Source organism: Dermacentor albipictus, chromosome 10 (assembly GCF_038994185.2).
Source record: "Dermacentor albipictus isolate Rhodes 1998 colony chromosome 10, USDA_Dalb.pri_finalv2, whole genome shotgun sequence".
Lineage (NCBI taxonomy): Eukaryota > Metazoa > Arthropoda > Arachnida > Ixodida > Ixodidae > Dermacentor > Dermacentor albipictus.
This window is the reverse complement of record NC_091830.1, coordinates 23,795,985-23,818,469: the sequence shown is the minus strand read 5'-3', so window position 1 is coordinate 23,818,469 and position 22,485 is coordinate 23,795,985. Positions and strand designations below refer to the sequence as shown.

General features: G+C 46.1%; 2 protein-coding genes across 5 annotated transcripts in view; one reads left to right on the top strand and one right to left on the bottom strand.

Moving 5' to 3' along the window:
* B9d2 (B9 domain-containing protein 2) overlaps positions 1 to 22,485 on the bottom strand; it is a 969,675-nt gene that overhangs the window by 78,017 nt on the left and 869,173 nt on the right. The window lies entirely within an intron of this gene.
* Positions 1 to 22,485, top strand: part of LOC135921702 (uncharacterized) — a 120,764-nt gene that overhangs the window by 39,845 nt on the left and 58,434 nt on the right. For 3 of the 4 annotated variants that reach the window (XM_070527019.1, XM_070527017.1, XM_070527018.1), the window contains one exon: positions 12,027 to 12,110. In XM_070527019.1, the coding sequence (XP_070383120.1) occupies positions 12,027 to 12,110 (84 nt within the window). Of the gene's footprint in view, positions 1 to 6,935; positions 7,062 to 12,026; positions 12,111 to 22,485 lie in introns of those variants that run through there. The other variant, XM_070527016.1, reaches the window with a different exon arrangement.

Here is a 22,485-nt window from a genome sequence, read left to right as displayed (position 1 = left end):
TCTTCTGTGAATTTCCTTCTCATGATCAGGGTCCCCTGTGATTAATTGACCTAGGCAAACGAACTCCTTCACAGTCTCTAGTGGCCGATTGGCGATCCTGATGTGTTGTTCCTTTACCCGACTATTTATCATTATCTTCACCTTCTGCATATTAATATTCAACCCCACTCTGACACTCTCTCAGTTAAGGTCTCCAATCATTTGTTGTAACTCGTCTGCACTGTTGCTGAATAGAACAATGTCATCGGCGAACCGAAAGTTGCTGAGATATTTGCCGTCGATCTTTACTCCTAAGCCTTTCCAGTTTAATAGCTTGAATTCTTCTAAGCGCGCAGTGAACAGCTTTGGAAAAATTGTGTCTCCCTGTATGACCCCTTTCGCTATAGTTATCTCCCTGTTTTTCTTATGTAGAATTAAGGTAGCTGTAAAACCTCTGTAGATATTTTTACGCGAAGGAAAAGTCAGTAAGTCGAGAAACTACTTACAGTTTATATTTACAACGGTTGCAGCGCGCTGACCGGTTAGATTCACAGCGCGAGCCCAGTTCGTTCTTCCTCCTCTTTTCTGGAATGATGGCGCCCACGCGCCTCCTTAAAACAAACAAATACCACACGCATGTAGCAATATTTTCCAAGCTTCTTACGTGAGCGTTCTGTACTCCTTGATTACGTAGTGCCTCTATGACTGCTGGTATCTCTACTGAATCAAATGCCTTTTCGTAATCTATATAAGCCACGTAGAGAGGCTTATTGTACTCTGCGGATTTCGCGATAACCTGAGTGATGATATGGATGTGATCCATTGTAATGTATCTCTTCCTGAACCAGCCTGTTCCCTTGGTTGACAAATCCAGCCCTTATTCTATTGGAGTTTATTTTGGTAAATATTTTACCTAATACTGGGAGCAAGCTAATGGTCCTATAATTTTTCAATTCTTTAACGTATCCTTTTTTTGGATTAGTATAATGTCTGCATTCTTCCAGTTTTCTGGGACCCTTGCAGTCGATAGACACTTCGTATAAAGAGCCGCCAGTTTTCCAAGCATTATGTCTCCTCCATCTTTGATTAAATCGACTGTTATTCCACCTTCTCCTCCCGCTCTTCATCGTTTCATTTCTTGCAGGGCCCTTCTGACCTCATCGCTAGTTATAGGAGAGTTTCTGTATCCTATTCATTACTGTTTCTTAGTGAGGTATCGTGACTCCTCTTAGTACTGTATACAGGTCAGCTTAGAATTTTTCCGCTGCTTTTACTATATCTTCGAGATTGCTGATGATATTATCCTTTAGTGTATACATCATGGTTTGTCCCAAGCAAGGTTTCTTTTTTACTGATTTCAGGCTGCGTTCATTTTTTACGGCTTCTTCGGTCTTTCTCATGTTATAGTTTCGAATATCAGTTATTTTCGCCTTGTTGATCAGTTTTGACAGCTCCGCGAATTGCGTAACGCTGTGCGGCCGCCAGTCCCACACAACCGCGTAGAGCGCAGGACTCTGCGATTCTAGATGTACTGCGCTCACCGCGAAAGGCTAGATAAACACCCACACAAGCACAGCAGAGAAGTGGCTACGTGAGGCGGTTCGACCGAGAACTGTAGAAGCGTCATTCAAAGCCAGTAATTGTTCTCCACTTCCGGCAGCGTTTTCTCTACTTCCTTTTTAAATAAAAAGATGTCCATCCATAAATATTCTCATAAACAACGGTGAACTTTTTTTATTATTCGCTTTTCCTTGCAGTTTGCTTGTTGCCTTGGCTCTCTCCCTTAGTAGATCGCTTCATTTCTCAGCTCCTTGCGATTTTTGTTTCCAGCTGCCAATTTTGCACGAAAAGTGTTATACAATTAAGGAAAAACAGACGGGGTGACGGGCGACAGTCATCTTGCTTATGGTTTTAAGGGTTATTGCAGGGTATCATGATGGACGCACCTTATCTAACCCACATCACGTGTATATGGTTGCGGGCGTCTGACAGCCTCGCGGCCAGCCGTAACTCAAGGAAATAATGAAGCAAAGGGAAAAGTTAAACGCAATTGGCGTTTTCTCCGGCCGCAACTCGTTCCACGGGAGTACAGACCAGCTCAGTAACAGCCGCATCCCTTTCCTGGTCCCAGGATCAGCCTAAACAAAGAAGGTTGAACTAACAAAAGCAACAGCTATGCGCGTGACGGTTGAATAGATGGTGACAACTGAACGCATGTCGAGTTAATCGCACGGGTGCGGAATCTATGAGAAAACTGTCCTTCACATTACAAGAGATGCCGATAACTACCGCCATTTAAAAGGAGCGAAAAAGGCAGCATAATGCTGACCGATTAATAGCTGCCAAGTCTCAACATTGATCTGGTGGCGCTTTAGGAATGTGTGAGGAGTGGTGGCGTGAGTGTGTGTGTGTGTGTGTGGGGGGGGGGGTATGCCACTTGATTTCGGGGGGGGGGGGGGCCCGGGCCCCCCCGGGCCCCCCCTGGGTACGTGCCTGGGCTAGATAGATACATTGAAAACGCCTGCAGTAGGCAAAAAATGCTAATTGCCTCAGTATATCGGAAGTGTACCTATTTCTCGCCTAATGGATATGTTCTATGGCATTTCTCTTTTTTATTGTTCTAGTCTTCTCTAACATATATTTACTTTAATGCGAAGCCTTATAGAGGAAGCTCTCAGCAGGTCACGCAAGATCACCATCAATTTTTGGTTTCAGCTTATAAATCAGTTTTATGCTCATAAATCCATAAAAATAACGCCACACTTCTAAACTAAAATCAATGTCTATAATTCTGAGAAATAATGAGGATATAGGCAGTCGTTGATAACAAAATTTAAAATACAATTTAATTTTTGCATTTTTGAGAGGAGTGTGAAGGAATAAGTTAACTTAGGAGTTTGAAAACAGCCTGTCAGTATTACCTCTTTAGTAAGAGTTCGTTCGAGGTGAGTCATGTGACCATACGATAATTTGGGAGTACTGTGTGCTGAGGGCTGGGAGGCTTTATCACCAGCAGCAAAGACCAAAGCTTCACCACTGAGGCGAAACAGCGCGAAAAAGACGAGGACACATGGAAACAAATACCACAGACAAGCGCTGCCTGTTGCATTTGTTTCCTTTGGAATACAAAAGCATATGAAGACAAAGAAATATACGAATATCTCTTGGCTCTCTTTAATCAAAAGAGCTCTAAGAAGTTTTGTACTTGCATTATTGAATGGGCTACAGAAGCACAGATATCAAATAAATTTCAGGCTAAATGGCATTAAACTGCGGTGAAATTGCTCAGACATTTGTATGAGTGGTGTCCAAATCAATGCCACCGTCACGGCGTCCTGGATTAACGGAAGTCAATATCGAAGGCCTTGCTTTTGCTTATTGTCTGCGCCAGAAGCACGCAGGAGTCAGAAACGTGTCATGGCTGCCGTGCGTTGGAAACTATCTGTTGCATACTTGCATGTCAGAAAATCTGACACAAGGACACCTGTCTGTGGGCTCCGCGAAATTGTGCATTCCTGTTTTGAACCTGTTCATGTCGACAACGCTGTAGCAGAAATGGCCTAGAACTCGAACGGCACGTGTCCCGTCAAGGCAAGTATAAATAGCAAGAAAAAATATCACTTTTGCCTTTGAAGCGAGGGAGTGACTCCATAGCTGGTGGAATATAATGCGTAGTAAGCGTTAGACTATTAGTACGCTGCTTGTTGGAGTGAGCATTCGCAGGTACGCTGGCTAACGCTGATGAGAGTGAGCAATTTTTTTTTGGAAGTGACCCTAGCGAGTCATCATAGTCACTTCACTATAGCAATAAAACTATATTGACAGATAGCAGCAGCTGATTCAGAACCTTTGTAATTGCGAACTCCTCCATCTGTTTCATAGTGAAACCATACCGGTAAAAGCATGGCTACAGAAAGAGGGTATCTTGGTTTCTTCTGTCAACGGTCGTCTTTGTGATGTTCCAGAGGCAACTGAACATTGTTTTATTAGCTGCCAAGACGCCATCCTATTTCGCAATGTCCTCCAGCGGACTTTAAAGAGAGACTTTCAAATCAACGCTCATACTGTGCGATACCTGCTGCCGACCTCTGATGATATAATGCCCCTTCCGTTTCTTCCCCCATGGGAATGCAGAGTTTGTGGAAAGCGCGAATGATGGACACTAATGCCGAAGCGATTGTACATACAAAGCTGCATTTTATGCAGATGACTGTGCACCTAAAACGGGTTTATGATCGATTTGATATTCCACTGCAATGGTACACCATTTCGGAGAGGTGCCTATCCTTACCGCCCTTCTAAAGTGGAACCAACGTTTCCCCCCAAAGCACGAACGCTACCCCTCCTGTGTGTGTCTGCCATTGCACCCGCCATTCTATGACTGTGCACAACTCATGAATGTTTCATTGGGTCGCATGCCACTGCAATAAATAGCATGAAAGAAGGAAAAAAAATAATTGTTGGCGCCGCCAAATAGCGTTGGGAACGTAGTTGGGAGTAGTGGGCTCAAACCTCGCTGTGGGAAAAAGTTTTTAAACAAGTTGCTGGGTTATTTTTAGAGAGAGACAGGAAAAGGCGACTAACGATTTTCCCCAGGTAGGTCAGCCTAGGGGTGCCATCTATTTGAAGCTGAGGCCAAAGGGGCGTGTTACCACCGCCGAGGGGCCGTAAAGGTCCAAACTCCCGGCATCAGCTCAACCTCCAGGATCCCCTTTTCCCCTGACACGGTTAATCTGCCCACGGTGAGACGTGGCAAGGTCCAACCCTCACGTGCTCGGGTACGTGGTGTCGTAACACACCAAACGCCTGCTGACACAGATGTCACCGCGGGCAAAATAACGAGTGCAGCTGTGAACGCTAGCCGCGTGAATGTAACACAAGACATGAGTCACGCTTGATAGAAAATAACATAAGCGTAGTTAGTATTGGAATCAATGGGTGTTTGGGAGGGAATGAAGAAATGCTCCTGAAATCCTGCATTTTCGCAGCCCAGACGGCGTATACCTGCATAGCCCAATGGTTGGTTATACTCACAGTTAGAGCTGCGCCTTTAATGGCAAGAATTGACGTTCTACCACTTTGGGTTTCTAATCTTGATTTGCCTCATATGCGGATGAAGCTATTATAATAATTTGCCAGAAGAGCGGAAATGTACTGGTTAGAAAGGTGGTGTCAGGCAAGTACGCGCGATCTCTCCAACGTTACTTGCTGCATGTTAGCAACGATGTCTCAAGATGCTAGACGGGAGAGGATTAACGGTAAGAATAAGCGGGGAAATTTTTTCAGGAGCCTGCGCTTTACTGTCCTCTTCCCCGATTTGGAAATGACTTGCCAAAAATGTCTGAGTACTTGAAACAGCACGCTCTAATTTCAGATTCGAGGATTAACATGCAAATGTATAAGGTAACTGTGAACAGCATGGAAAAGGAACATGAGAACCGAACATGTAGGCGGTCTCTTGAAGCTGTGGATATGCTTATCCGGAAATTTCTCGGAGCACATGCGCACTCTATTTTCAAACAAGCTTACGGCAGCTTACATACATTCTTGAAAAGTGCACAGAATTCGCATTATGCCCGTAGTATCACGGTATGAATCTTGAAAGCGGAGTGAAAGGCTTTGAGAAGAACCTATAGGAACCAAGAATCGACTGTCGGAATGAAACTTGGCAAGTGCTTTGTTACCAGAATGGAAGGTGTCACTAAGAAATATAAGGCACAATGAGCGTAGCTCAGAGTGCGCAAGGAAGCTTCACACCTTGTTGTCACATTTTCAAGAGACACTGAACTGTTCAGGCGATGGTAAATACTCCAGTGACAATGAAAGAGCCACTCAGGCAGATCGATTGTCGGCCTCTGTCGCCAGGTTGAACCCGCCTTGTAGCTGCAACACACCGCCATGTTCCAAGCCGATACAACGCTACAGGCACCGACGCAAGGGACGCATGTATTTGGCAACAAAGTTGCGGGGGCGCGCGCTACGCTGAAGGCTAACTATTCTAATTATTTGAGATTCGTGTGACGTCACGCGAGATCTTCTTGCACCGTCTGAAAGTTCAGATGCTGCGGAGTATCCCTCGGCAACGACGACAGTGCCGCTTTTAATGCGACAGCGTTAAGGAGCTCGTGTCGCAGAAAAGCCGGTGTCGTCGGCGACGGTGTCAGCGTCGGCGGCGTTGGCCGTGAGCGAAAAGTCCAGGAAGACAATTCATAAATAAAAACAACTTGCAAGATGGGCTGGGTGGGAATCGAACCAAGGTGTCTGGAGTGTGAGATGGAGACGCTACCACTCAGTCATGAGTTCGATGGTTCAAAGCGGCTCAAAAGCGCCTCTAGTGAATGCGGTGTTGCCTTAGAAACGTGCCGTAGAAAGTATACTGTGGTGTGTATCGGTAATTATGAGCATGTCAATAACAGAAGTCGCAGTTTTTCTCCCGCCGATCTCTTCTTGTGTGCTGGCTTCCACAGAAGCCGCCTTTCATGCCGGCACACACGTCGCTAGATACAACACACACATGAAGGATCGGCTGATATGTATAACCACTCATACAAGCGCTGCTGACGGGCTGGTTAATTGATCTGTTTTTTTTTGCCGAATTACGCAATTAGACATCAAACGTTACTTCGACAAATCTACGCCGTCAAGCGCCTCGCACCTTTGTTAAAGCGAATAGCCTTCGGTAAGCGTTTGGCTTTTCACTTGCGTTGACTATTATCGTCGATGGATTCTGCGCAAGTGTTTTTCTTGTGTGTGTTTGTTTGCGGCAGTGCCCTTAGCAGCTGCGGCTTAGCAAAGTGTCCTTCGTGCGTGCCGATTGTTGCGTCCTACATTGTGAGCAGCTGCGCGATGCCACACAGATGCCACGCGCTTATCGCGTAGGGTGCTATGTATGTGCGATGTCGCTCACGTCCTTGCTGCTCAAATTAGTGCCATTCTGTTTGCGAACTACGTGCCACGTAAGTAATCTCTCTCTCATTTGGAGGGAAGTGGGGACGAACACAACTGAATGTAAAACGACGTCCTACGGGCGACTGTTCCGAGAAACGCATTGAACGGCTGACTGGATGGCGCTCTTCGTCGCAGTAAGTAAAAATAATTGCTCGGGAAGACATGCCCGTACGACTATCTACGAGAATGTAAATAGCGTTCAAACGTTACGTGTGCATAATGACGCGATGGGTAACTTTGCTTTATACCAATAGCGTCGCTGGCATTGTCAGAACGGTTTTCGTTCCGGCTATCTATCTAGCTATCTAGCCATCCCACCAAACATGTGGGCCGATGCCAAATATAGCGCAACGTAGAAATGTGGGCCATTCACGTGGGTGTGTGCCACTTGGTATGTACAGCTCTTCAATGAACTTCTTTGACGCTATCTTTTATATGTGCCCCTGCGTATGTGCTGCTGAGTACGTGTCACTGTTCAATAAACCTATTCGACGCTAACATTGCCCCTTGTGCATATGCCAAAAGGTATGCGCGAACTTCAAGGCCGCGCCACCAGAAGGCGCAGCATGTGGAGAGCCACTAGTGCCCTTGTATATGCGCCCGCAGGGAGCAGAGTTGCACGTAGCTCCGCCAGTATGTTCCAGCTATGCAGTGAAGCCGCTCCTCGCTCACGCAGGAGGCAAATGCCACGCGGTGTTCCATTTGACTTTTTGCCCGCTGGTCGCGAGCTACATGCTCCGATTGTCAGCAAGCGCTGAGCAAGGTGGCACTTTTTAATGTTGGCTACGCTTGAATCATTTGCAATGGGGCGGGGTTCCCACTTCCCGGAAGTTTATTTGTATATACATATATACACACATATACAAACACACGCACGAACGTACAAATAGGGGTTAGGACTCCCTTCGATCCCCCGAAATAAGATCCTGACCATGCCCGTGGCTCGAATAGCTCAAAAGTTCGCGTGCAAATGCGCTTTACTTTGCAACAAAAAGTAGTGCAATGTTTTACAGCATACATATATAGGAAGTTTTCTCACCGAGGCCGGAAGGCAAGAAATGCTTTAAAAGGTGTTTAAGGAAAACTTCACGCATGTAAGGTGGACAATTATGTGAGCGCATTTTGGCTGCCCAATCCAGCCAATTCGTGATCGTTGCCAAGAGAACTATCGTGTCCGCAGTTATGTCAGGGACCGTTAACAGAGCGTCATTTATATCTAACCGTCGTTCACAGCAGCTACATGTTTTCGATATGCGGTGCCGACACGTATATTTAAACGCATTTAAAGCGCATTTCACACGCTCACATGTGCACATGTTATGCAAAGCTTAATTTTACGATTCATACCGCGAAGTTAACAGCTGCTTCATAGCAGCAAATCTGCAAGTGGAAAAAAGATTCAAGATGCACGAGCGTCTAGATCAGATTTATTTCGTACAAGGGAATGGATGACGAATAGTTTCATGCTGGCAGAAGGGAAAGAGTGCTGATTCTTCGAGCCATGAGTGGCAGAATTCAAAGCCACTGGAAAGGCAACACGTTATTAAGAGTAAAAACAGGCTATTTTCATTGCATTATTCACGTAAGATAGCAAACTTGCAAAGTAATTATTCATACATTGCAGGCTGTATTATGGCACATTTTTCCTGATCTTTTCGTACTACTCGGGTGAATTTGCCATAGTGCAGCGCTCATTAAACATACAGACATAATTTCACATTGCTCACGCTGACTAAGGCCGATCGAAAAAGCAAGATATTGCAGAGGGGCGAGTCAAAGAGGAAAGGCGACGCAACAAACACGTTTTCACCCCACCGCGTCGAATATGCACAATGCCATCTGGGGCTCCCTTGGTGTCGCCACACTAGCCTCTTGACAGCTGTAATTATCAGTGACTCCCCTCAGAAGGATTGCTGAAACTGCAGCGCTTCCGTTTCGGCTAACGTGCTAGTCCAGAGGGGACGTAGATGGAACTGTAGAGAGGAGGGAGGAGAAGAGGCAGGTTTCATACTAGGGAAAGGGGGGGATAAGGTGATGTGAGAAGGTAAGGAAACCCTACTGCTATGTGACGGTGGTTGCGGGAAACTGGATAAGCACAGTACGTTGCTGCTATTACTGAAAAATAGACACCATCCAGATATGTCAAGCGGACAACTTACGCAAGACGTGCAGAAGCAGAGCCGCATTAATTAAAAGCGTACCGCAGGGTACAGGCGTCACTACGGCAGTCGTCGACCGTCAAAAATGAACACTTCTGTGCCCGCCGCGGTAGCTTGCGGCTAGAGGTCGCGTATTTGAACCCTACCGCGGTCGCCGCATTTCGACGGGGGCTAAATAGAAAACGCACGCACACCTAGATTTTGGGACACCTTAAAGAACATCACGTTGTGAAAATTTATCCGAAGTCCGCCGCTACGGCGTGCCTCATAACCTGATTTCGGTTTTGGCACGTACAGCCCCATAATCCAATTAATGCTTCATACTTCTGCCACGGTGGGATGTGCGATGTAAGGCAATGACAATGCTCAAACCTCTTAGAGGTTATGAAATATGGCCCACAACAACGCCTCAAGCAAACACCTCTCCTTGTGTGTTCTGTGTACTACGCAAACAAACAGCAGTGGTGCACGCAAGGAAACGTTTAAAATCAACTGACCACTGTCGTGTTAGGCGAAACGTTGAAGAAATTAAGCTTTAGTTGTCAACATCACCGCTAATTATTGTCAATCAAAGCATCCAACACGGAACGCTTCGCTTACATCGATTGCCGCAGTGCATGGGATCTGCATAATTTTTTTTGTCGTTTACGTTTGCAGAATACTGCGCTAGAGGGCGCACACGTCAGCCTGTGATCACGATCACGAATTGAACAGTGAGTGTGCAGCAGCAGCACATAGATCCGGATAGAAGGTATTCCAGATCGGCCTCGAACGGCATCAGAAGTTTATGTACCTGTGAAATTGGTATAAAATGTAATCCCCTACAGTTGTATTACAGGGGAGCTGTACATAGCTAGCTTTCCGTGATTATTTCGCGCCCGTCGATAGAAAGGTATCGTCATTAATGGCGAATGCCCCCGTAAGAACCCATAGCCCCGCATGAAAGCAAATAATGCAATGGCTCATAGTCCCGTGAAGCAGAGGCTACAAGAACTCAGCAAAGTGAAGCGACAATGCTTACATTCTTTGGAATCACGCATGCAACATACAGAAGAGCATGTCGGAAACTGTTATCATCAATGGCTCACATCCCCTTAAGCAATGGCTTCTACTGCCGTAAGCAAGCGAAAAACGCAATGGCTCATAGCCCCGCGCTGCAGAGGCTACAAGAACTCAGCCAATTGCAGCGAACAATGTATACATGCTTTGGAATCACGCATACAACGTACAGAACAGCATACGTTTCGATAAGGAACCAGCTAAAAAAAGCATTCGAACCATGTAATTGATGATACGGCGCTAGCGAAAGCATTCCGAAGCACGTAGCGCCCCCCGCATACGTTTCCCGGTTCTAAAGCCACGAAGCATTGCATACCACCTTCAGCAGTTGTAGCGGTGGCTTTTTAACAGTTTTGCTGGACATATGTTTTCGCAGAGCCGGGACGGCGAGTTCCTTTTTTTTAGCTCACTGGAGAAGATAACTTATTTCCTCAAGAAGTCTACTACGCCGGCGAAATAGTGTTATAAAGGGCATGCAGAATTTGTAAAATCTGTCAACAAATAGACTATTAGGTAGGTTACGCTCGTGAGCCATCGAGGCCGGATTGCCAGATTGAGAGCCTAAAAGACTATCGTACTGAAAAAGTAGCGCTGACGGTACAGTACAATTTCGAACCAAAATTGAAAAAAAGAAATCAGTAGATTCCACGCTTAGGGAAGCGTCAGTGCTAAGCGAAGCTTTCTGCGATGATTGCGCAAATGTTAGCAGAACCATTACGCAACTGTAACCCCCAGGCACGAAAATGCTCGTACGAAGTGACGCAAGTCAAATGCAAGTTTGCGCAGGGGCAGCAACGCTGACGACGGTAATGCGACGCCACGTTTCAGACGCAAATGTTTCGGTGCAGGTGCTCGGCTGCTTCATTTGCCGACTTCTCTCGCACGGTTCTCTGTAGCCCACCTCTTCAATTTTTCGGCCGTCTACTCCTTCCCTTAATGCCTCTTGCTCTAGCTGCTTGTGTATTTACGCTCATACGAAGGGGCACATATTCTTTGCGGGACGCCGGCGAAGAATGGACAACTTCCCCAGTGTCACATACACAGCTGCACATACCCGGCTGTCCAATGCGTCCGTTCGGGCACATACCCTATAGCCCGTACCCGGTAGGCCCGAGTTGTTGTCTACATAATAAGATAGCAACCGCAATGTGGGAAGAAGAGGCAACGTTCCCTGCATAAACTGTGGGGTCCCAGCGTTCCAAGTAAACCCCGGGTGTCCATGTGAGAGTCCCCTATATTGTAGAGTACCGGACCAATTTTGACCGCCTGGTAATATTTAACGTGCACCCGCAGCTCCACGGGGGGCAGGTAATATCAACGGTTTCACGTTAGGAACGCTTACCACTGTATACTGCCGACGATTGCCAGCGCAAGTCTGTACAAATACGACTCTGAGCCAACGGCTTCGACGTCACTTTGTCGCTAGAAATTGGCAGCCGCGGAAAGTTACGCTGCCGGCTCGCGCAGACCGGTCCTAACCATAGAGGTTTTCTTTTATTGTTATAACCTCGGCGGGGTCCTAACCAAGGATGTTTACGTCCTGACATGTCACGGAATCTCTATAGCCTTGCGAGGTCAGACGCATCCCTTTCCGTTCGGACACTCTCCCCGCGACACTGCGCGACAGCTTCGAAAGGCAAGAAAACGCACCGCAAAGCGTTTTGCAGCGGTCGCGCCTGAATTGCATTGCCCGGCGGAGCTGTCGCGATGCCGCCGTCAAGGCAGTGTGACGTCCGTAGGTCGTGCGATCACGCATGCAGGCGAGACACCGGTAGCGACAGAGCGAGCTGGGAAGGTTAAGCAGCGTGGGGTGGGGGGGAGGGTGTAGCTTCGCAGGGGCTTATGGCCGCGTCTTTATAAGGTCGCTTATCTCGACTCCAGATGTCACTGGCGGAACACACGGCATTGAAGAGCCGGGCGCCGCCAGACGTGGGGCCGCTAGCCAAGATGTACGGCACGACGAAGGTGAGAGAGCGACGAGCGCATCTTGTTTGCTTCTCGGATGACTGTCGAGCGCCTCCGCGAAAGAACGCCTCTGCAACGGAATGACCGATATAACGAAGGAGTTAATTCTGTCCCGGTTTGATTAAGAGTGGGGCGGGGCGGAACGTTTATAGAGAAGTGACCTTGTATAACGACATGACGAAGGAGTTAATTCTGTCCCAGTTCGATTGAGAGTGGTGCGGTTCGCAACCTTTATAACGAAGTGACCTTGTATAACGAATGGTTTCGTTATTGCGCTTCGTTGTAAAGGCGTTCGACTGTATATCACAATGAATTTGCGCGAAGGGCTGGATGGAACTGAAAAGTACTAGAAGGCGAGGATTGGGAGAATTGCATTTTTTGTTCTAAAAAGGTGGGGCAAAATACATAGTGGTTGCTAGTAGCGGTAGTTGTATGCTACTGTTCGTTGTAGTAGTAGTAGTAGTAGCAGTAGTAGTAGTAGTAGTAGTAGTAGTAGTAGTAGTATTAGTAGTAGTAGTAGTAGTATAATTGTAGTTACAGTAGTGATTGTAGCACATATGTATTTGGTAGTAGTAGTATTAGTAGTGGTTGTGGCATTTGCAGTAGCAGTACAACGTATACAATGTAAATACTCATTATGTAGATTAGCAGGCACCTATCGGCATAACACGCTACATCACATACCGAGACATCGTAACGACAATGAGTTATGCCGACTGGATTTGTCGATATTCATACCGGCATTATATATACAGAAACAAAGTACTTATTGCTGGTGTCAGTATAGCTAGCAGCAGAAAATAAATGATTAAATAAATCAATAAACCATACATGCATGTATTTATGTATAGCGACAGAGAGAGAGAGAGAGAGAGAGAGAGAGAGAAAAGAGATAATTGTCTGAGAGAATCAAGACCTTACTTGTCTTTCTCGAATTTGTCTTTCTCAAGCACAGCGGGAGTACGCCAGTGTGACGTCACGGATTTTACATTGCCTCGTCGTGTTGACTTGGGCGCTTCGAATGCAGGAATAGTGAACTACAGTTTACCACGTCTATTTATCATTATTTTTGCTACATATTCTTTTGCTTTTCGAATGCACTGTGGTTCGTTGATTTAGAAAGAAACACACAATCGGTCTCGGCGAGAAATGAGCGAAATCTGTGACGTAACGCGGAGCTTCAGCGCAGCTCTAAACATCGCAGCTCTAAACATTGTTCGTACATCGCAGTTCTAAACAGTTCGTACTTTGCATATTAGAAAATATTCTTCCGCACAAATCAACTTCAACACCGCAAGAAACATAATTTCAAAATAAAAGATACAATGAGTATAACAAACACAGCATGAATCAAGTTAATTTTAACAATATTCCTCTAAAGGCAGTGACCTAGTTTCACCTGGGAGTAAGTTCCATGTTGAATTGTATGAGGAAAGAAGCTATACTTAAAAATGTTAGTAGGCGGTTGAAATGGTGCAAGATTAAGTTCGTGGCTATTCCTAGTGGGTTTCTATTTATCAGGAGACAGATACTTGTTCTTTAATGAGTAGCGTGGGGTGTTAATTAGATTACGCAACAATTTAAGGCGGGCACGATCACGTGGGACTTGCTTCTGCGTAGCCATGCTCTAGAAAAGCAAATCCTTGCCGTCCGGCGTGGCCGCGACCGGGCCGGTTGGCTAGACCTGCCGGTCCCGACGTGGGACTAGCCGGGTGCGCGACGAGTTCACACCTCGCCGGACCTGCAATAAAGTTTACTCACTCACTCACTCACTCGCTCGCTCGCTCGCTCACTCACTCACTCACTCACTCACTCACTCACTCACTCACTCACTCACTCACTCACTCACTCACTCACTCACTCACTCACTCACTCACTCACTCACTCACTCACTCACTCACTCACTCACTCACTCACTCACTCACTCACTCACTCACTCACTCACTCACTCACTCACTCACTCACTCACTCACTCACTCACTCACTCACTCACTCACTCACTCACTCACTCACTCACTCACTCACTCACTCACTCACTCACTCACTCACTCACTCACTCACTCACTCACTCACTCACTCACTCACTCACTCACTCACTCACTCACTCACTCACTCACTCACTCACTCACTCACTCACTCACTCACTCACTCACTCACTCACTCACTCACTCACTCACTCACTCACTCACTCACTCACTCACTCACTCACTCACTCACGATCACGCGGCTCTGACAGAGGTTGGAGACCTAATGCAACAAGCTGAGGTGAGGGTGAGCAGTCCCGGTCATAACGGTGGTATATGAAACAGATTGCTCTTTTTAATTGATTCGAGGGTGTTAATGTCAGATACTCTATAAGGGTTCCAGATAAGGCAACCATAATCGAGAATGGGTTGTATGAGCGATTTATATGATAGTAAAATGGCAGAGATAATTAAACTCCTTCTCTCTCTCTCGATCTCTATCACACACTTTGGTTTATATCCGTTTGTCGACAGTATGCGGCGTTTGTAGCTTTCGACCTGCGGTCATACCGATGACCTGCGCCACTATCTTTATGGGGTAATGCTGACCCTGCGGGCCTCAGCCATAAATGTATACTGCACATAGAAAAAAACTGGAGGACGCTTACGCTTAACCTTTAAGAGTGTAAAGCGACAGCATTCGAAGACCCCTGACTGCTTTTCATGTTTCTCGGCAACTGCAGCTTATGTAACCGCAATGTTTAAGGGAGAACGCTGGCGGCGAACGATATGCAGGAAGGCAAGCTTTATTCTCCTGTTATTGCTTAGCACTTTTAATATTTCAGTCTGAGAAGAGCTAACATAAAGGAAATGCGCTGTCGGCGTTTTTTATCCATTCAATGCACTTGTGGGCTGCCGTTCTCTAAATTCCGAGGAATAAATTTGTAATGAATGAGAGACAAGGTAGGGGGAAACTTTGGTGATAAAGGAGATGCTGGGTATAAGTCCTCCGGAATGATTTTCACCGAAAAGACTGTCGACGCTGGACGCGGCATGCGGACGCCGGATTTTCTGGGACACGGGGTATTTAACGCCATCGCGTTGAAACAAAATGGACATTCCAGTCACTAAGCGCCTATCTTTCGCCCCGCGTCTAACGCTCGTGAGATACTGCTGCACGTGGGAGGCAGGTCGACACACAGACACCGATTATTTATATTCAAATGTATTGCTGTCGATAAGCTGAGACACCACAGGAGGATATTTATGTTCCAGTGTGAATTGTATATTTGTTTACAAACACACGTACGCAATACCTCCTCCTATATATATATATATATATATATATATATATATATATATATATATATATATAATGTATGTATGTATATATATATGTATATATATATAGCTCTGCTAGACGGTCAACGTGGACAAGAGAGAGACGATCGCCTGTCTTACGCAGTATGCCGCACCACAAATAATTTTAAAATTACATTCAAATTTTTGTTTATTGGATGCCCTTAACTTTCGTGCAATAGAGTGTATATCGGTCAGATAGGCCGATACGTTTATGAGATTCTAAAGGAGCCGGAGTATCATTTTTTCTTTTTCTCGAAATGACACAATTCTGCCAAAATTGAATTGTATTAAATAACCTTGTACACGTCTTCTCTCAATATATGCTTCAAATATGAATCGGTATGCCACAATGTGTTCCCGCTTCGGTGGTGCCTGTCCGAGAGGCTTTAAAATTGCGTTTCATGCCGGCAAATTCCACCATGTCGGGCTTTTCGGCGAATCAGCGAAGCCGCAGTGGACCCGTGGGTCAATCGGAACTCACAAGATGGAGAATTAGACGATATTGTCAGCGCCTAGAATATGACCCGGAGCTGCAATTATATAAATCCTCTAAAAAAAGGTATTTCGAGATATCTAGAGTAAGAAATGCACATACTGCGCCTGAAGTAGTATTACACTAACGTCAGGCACGACCTCGAAGATATGCGCTTGGGGACTCCGGCGTCCTTGCTTTTCATTTTTATGCGTGGTATTTATCTGCGACAGATAGTGGCAGTGTCCACACGACCTAGTAAAGATAGCGACACATGCCCCCTCATCCCCCCCCCCCCCTTATACAGTTGTGTGTCCCCGGTGACAAAAAGCGCAATGCGTGACCACACATAAATGAAGCAGACTGTGCACATTATTGGAGATAAATTTGGCTGCTTATACAGTGAGCTTCGTTTCTTGTTCTACGACTTTTAATATATTCATTGGCTATCGCTGGAATGTTATAACTCAGATCTCGCATTAAACGTTGCACTTTTTAATGTGCATTGGATATTAAACACTATAGGCTCCTTTGCTTCACTGTTCAGCTGAAAAAAAATTAATAAACAATGTGGGAATCGATGATGCATTACACCGTGCAATCATATAGGCGCACTTTTTGAGAGACTCGCTTTACTTGCTTGCAACTACATCGCATATTCTCGAAAGAAAAAAAAATAAAAGAAAACTCCGCTTGATGGTTTACGTCAACTCCTAGTTGACTCCGATGATGATGACAATGACGATGATGCGATCAAAACATCACCTCTTGAACGGGTCGGCAGTAAGGGCCATCAAGCTCGCTATTCCAGACATTCCTGAGATATCCGACATTCGGTGAGCAGGCTTTTCTGCAAAGCAAGCTTGGTACCATCTAGATGTCCGCGTCGCAATTAGCATCACTGCTAAACTTGAGACATGCGTTATCAGTGATTGGATGGTGCGGGTGAGGAGAGAGAGAGAAACAACTTTTGTTGAGTCCATGATAGGGTCAAAGGCGCCCAGAGGGTCCGCCATCGTGGTAAGGTAAAACTAGGCGTGTGGAAAAGCCTGCTTATAGAATTTCGCAGATTCCCTGTTAGAGGTAACTGAGTAATACTTGTTGGGGGGCTACTTGGTGCAAGTTTCCAGAAGAGGGTTGTAGCGCCGAAAAAAAGCAACACACAGCAAGCGAGGCGCCTGTCCCGTCTCGCTTGCTGTGTGTTGTGTTTTTTTCGGCGCTACAACCCTCTTCGGGATCCCTGTTAGCGCTTTAAGTGTCTTATTTAGGCTGCATCATCCACGGTAGGAGGCTGACTTTAATACAGTAAAACACGTTGTGGGGGCTAGTTGGTGCATAGCTTTCAATAGAATAAGCGCCAAGAAGTGACAGCACACAAGAGGAAAAACAGACAGAACAAGGCGCTTCCTGTCTGTTTTTCCTCTTCTGTGCTGTCACTTATTGGCGCTTATTCTATTGAAAGCTGACTTTACTGCGTCTCCTCCCTCCCACGGCGCCAGCAATCTATCCAGCCTTGCTGCGCCCCTCGAATGTGTGCCAGTAGGCGAAATGTCGAGTGCAGGTTTCTGCGTAGAGGTCCTGAAGAGGCCGAGAGGTCGCGTGCGCCGCTTCCGGCCACAAAGGTGTCGAAATGTGGGCGCTGGACTCTGCACCACGATAATGACCTGCGCGTTCTGCATTGATAGCGTTTGAGTTTTTCGCAGAAACGCAATGACCACTACTGCGTTGGGACACCCTCCCTACTCACCGGATTTAGCGCCCTGCGTCATTTATTTTTTCGTTACCCTAGTGGCAAACTGCTGCACCAGTTGCGACAATTGAATGACGTGAGGATAATTTAAAAAGGAATGACGTCGCTGCTGAAGCGCTTAACAGAAAAGGATTTCCAAGGATGTTTCTAACAATGAAAAAAAGAATACAGGTAGAACCAAAGCATTGCGTCGAATGGCGAATATGTTGAAGGTAACCTAATTGATGCATCTGAAAGCTTGCGAGAGAAATTTTATTAAACGTGCTGCATAAAGTCTTGTTTAGACCTCGTATGCCTCTCTTCAGTTCCCACTTCGTATGAGTATAACGTATGTGTATAACGTATAACGTATGCGTAACGTATGCGTATGTGTAACGCATAACGCATGCGTAAACCTTGGATGCGTAAACGATACAATGTGGTAGCACTGTAGTACAAGGCGTCGCAAGCGTCGCAATAAGCGCGGCTGCCGTGGTCAGTGCATCCGTTTCAAGCACGAAATGCTTTTAGGTCCCGTTGTTGGTGACCTTCATGTAACCTTGAACGAAAAGCCCGAGCCGTGTTCCGGCCACTCAAACGAGAACACCTGGGCAAGTTGCGAGAACAAAACGAGATCATCCGGGCAACCAGTCAAAATTTGCAAAAATGCGGTCTCTGGCCCTCTACTCTCTGTACAGGTCCGCATTACACCAGGCTAGGTGCTATCCAAACAAGTTACAAAAAATATTGCTTCCGAATTCTTAATATTTGTTCACAATATCACTCAAGGTGTAACTTCTACACTCCATTCCATGCATAGCAGTCAACGCTGTGGAGGCTAGAGGGACCTCTTGCAGTGGCTTCCTCCGCACTTGGATATAGTTCGACGTTTCTTGACTGCAATTGTGCGCAACAGTTTTTTGTATAGGCTCTGTATTGAATGAAACAAGCTTTAATCTTTATAAAGAAACGCACTTTGGTATATGGCGGCTAATACGTTGGTTCATGTAATTTTATTTTTGTTGTTCCTTTCATTTTTTTTTTTGCAACACATCCCGAGGTGTCTCACGTGCATGCTCCCGCGAGCTATCACTGTTGGCGCCCAGCGAAGAATGGACGGAACGTGCGGAGTAATATATATTCTCGACCAAAGTTCTTGCCTAGCTTCCATAGCGTTGACTGAAATGCACGGAACGGAGTACAGCACAACGGTGGCGGAGGTGGCGGATACCATCGCCACCCGAAACGGCTGTTGGAATGAGGCCATAACAGCTTACGCTGTAATCCATAGATAGATGCATATATACATATTACAAGCTTGGTGAAGTACTATACTTAGGATATCACATTAAAATCCATAAATGTATCCTCAACGCTTCTCCGGTGCACGGCCATATTCCGCACCTCTTTCTAAGCAGCCTCCATTTTTTTTGCCTCGAAACCGCGTAGGAAACTGGCGTGCCAAAAGCTGCTGTTTGTATGCGGTGTGACGAACGCGCCAACTGTCTTAAACCAGTAGCTGCCACTAGAGGTAGAGAGCGGAGAGATTGAAAATTGTTAGCGCGTTTCATGCCTTCGTCTGTGTGTGGCCTCATGGATCTCGGTTCGAATCCCAGCATTGGGCAAATCTTGTTAACGTCCCCTTCGGTCACGATCGAACTATGATAATTGGTTGTCAATAAATGCGTCAAAGCTGCCTAAGTTTGTTGCACGACACTGCACACTTCAGTGTGGTCAAATAGAGATTACAGGTTGACGCCTTGCACACTTTCTAGCCAGTATGCGCAATTACAGAGCATATAAATACGGATTTAGCGCTCAACGACTTGTGTAATAACTTTAGGTCGAAGAATTACTGAAAGCAACAACCATGCAGGTTGAGCACGCGTGATCCTTTGTAGCTTACGAACTAAACTACTTCCGCTTCAATATTGTGTTGCACTTAATTTCTCTATTCGTGTTATGCGATTTGTTTTTGCACCAGCTTCCATCACTAGTAACGAAACGACTAATTATAGCGCGTTATGAACCACACACGCTCCACCAAATTTGCGATCACGCTGTGAAGCAGTTGCGATCGCAGCTCTGGGTGATGAACAGAGATCACAAGAGACTTACGGCTGCGCCATCTGAAACACCCTGCTAAATTGGTGGGTAACAAAGGGAATAGTGAGTTACAGGGCTTAGTAATTATGTACGACCCTGTAGCTGCCACTGATTTCATTGCGCAGTTATAATGTGGACTGATAAATTTAACGAAGCCCGCAAGAAAGCTCACGTAGGCGAGCACGACACAGGGGGCACGTTTCTCATAACTGAGAACAGCAGGAATAGTTAGCAGCAGTTGTGAACGGGACAAAATGTTTGTTTTATTGGCAAGCATGGGTGCCTAAAACGTGCGAACGGAAGTTTTATGGGACCTTGTACACTAATGCCACAGCACGCAGGTCGGTATAGGCCACTTGCTATTCAATGTTGCGCAATGTGGCTTGGAAACGCTTTCTTTCCGTCGACAGGTTGCCACCCTGTCTCTCTTACGCTCATTTTTTTTCAGCTCCCTAAATCACCCACCATACATCACGCCCCCTTCTTACATACCTCATCGCACCGGTCATCCGCTTCAAGTTGCACGCGCACGGGCCCGGACCACCACATTTCAAGCATCATTTTTTATTCGAGCATCAAGGGACTGGAACGGCCTTCCACATGCCATCGCAGCCATTACAAGCCCATCTGCCTTTACTGAAGCTGTTGTCACCCATATCTCAAAATGAACGCCCGTTTCTAATGTTCATTTTAATAACCACCCCTTATGTAATACCCCTCTAATGGGTTTTTTAAGGCAATAAAGTGAAGTGAAGTGAATAACTGCACGATAGAACCCACGTCAGCTGCGCAAGAATGGGTGTGTGGCCGCACACATTGAAACGAGGGCTTGGAGGGGCCATTGAACCGCTGTGCATGGTTCGAGCACCTGGTATCATTCCGCCTGGGAAAAAAAAACTTTTTTCGCACATGTATATACGAAAATGTCGAGAGAGTGGTAAAAAGCGTATGATTAGGCACACAGCGAGTCGTAGTGAAACCAGCACATAAACTAGAGGAAATAAACAGGAAATAAACTAGAGTCCATTTAGCAGCCAAGTCGTGAGCGATAGTTCACTGACATCCAGAAAGGGAAAATCGTGCAAACAACTTCAACAGGTGCATGTAAACGTTACATGGAGCATTCACGTGGCGTCACCTACACCAGATCGTTGTTCTTTTAACAGCTCCAACTGTGCTGATCTTAATAAGCGAACCGAGATAACGTGCAGCTTTTCACCGCGCTGGCTGTACCACAACGAGGCTGGGTCGATGACGTGAATGCATAACCTGATTTGACGTCACGCGCACCATATTGTTTTCCTAATCAAAGCTTATGGAGATAAGCGAATCGAGATAACGTGTGGCTTTTCACCGTGCCGGCTGTACCGCAACAAAGACCCTGTGATACCCCCAATGTATAACTTCCATGCGACGTCATGGCCGCCATATTGTTGTCCTATTCGCAGGCACCGCTCTGCTGAACTGGGAGCGACGGTACTGCGCATGCGCAGACACAGACGAAGGCGTCTGAGCATGCGCAGTACCGTGGCCCTTAGTTCTCGCGTACGCAACTAACCTAAAGCTCTCTATTAGCAGGGGCGTACGCAAATCTCGGAGCTCATGCTTGAACCCTGGTGATCTAACCTTGTGCGCAGTAAGGGACGCTCATCGTCATAGCGGGGACAGACGTTGGGATGTTGCATAACGAAGCAACTTGAAATTGAGCCAACGACCGCGCAACGAGTGATGTAACGCGAAATGATAGGCGGGACGTTAAGATACACGAATGCGGTGGTACAGATTACAGGACAATTTGAATTCAGCTGGTTTTTTTATTGTTATAATAGGCGGTGTCGCAATTCATTGCCCCAGCGAAGACTATCTCAGGATAACAGAGCCAGATATGGAAGGCTATGCTTTTGCTGGTTGCATATGCCGATAGTGAATCGGAAGCCGCAAACACGCCATAGGCTCTTTCTTTTAAACATGTTTTTAGAGCGCCCGTAGAATAGGTGTGTTGGTGTGCTTTGGAAATGTTTTATACCTATCATGCTATGCACTCTGATACTGTCTTACGCACCGCAGCTAGTACGTATAGTATACTGTACATTTATGACGCACCCTTCTAAATGCTGTACATAGATAAGAGACCCATATACTGCATACGTGCATAAAATGCGGTCTTCTAGATAAGAGGAAATACAGCACAACATTCTTAAGAAACTTTGAATGGTGCAAAGAAGAAACAGCTCTATACTACTCAGCAGGAGAACAGTAAAGATGGAGCAGGCATAAGAACAAGACTTAGTTAAGAAAACAAAAAACGTGTTCTGTATGTAGATCCGTTGAGATTAGGAGAAAGAAACTAGAGGCCACGTAATGCGCATTTACGGAGATTGCCAGTGGTCTTGTACACGTAATCGAAAATTGGCAGTTTCGCCCGGAGTGTGAAGCAGTGACTGCCACAGTAATGTTCCCCCACAGATTTTCGCCAAGGTTTGCCGTTGCACAGGAACTACTCGAACGGTGTTCCAAGTGTGCGTGGTTCCGGCTAACGTAGACACGACATAACTGGCCGCAGCAACGTTTCTGGCATGCTTATAAGCTTTCGAGGCCTTACACGGCGTGTTGATGACATTGAGCGGGCGTCACTATACGCGGCCCGTAATGAGCAGCGTGCAAGAAAGCGGACAGGTAGCATTCCAACAAGCAAGAAGAGAACCGTTTATTTGGCAGTGCACATTTATAGACAAGGGATCA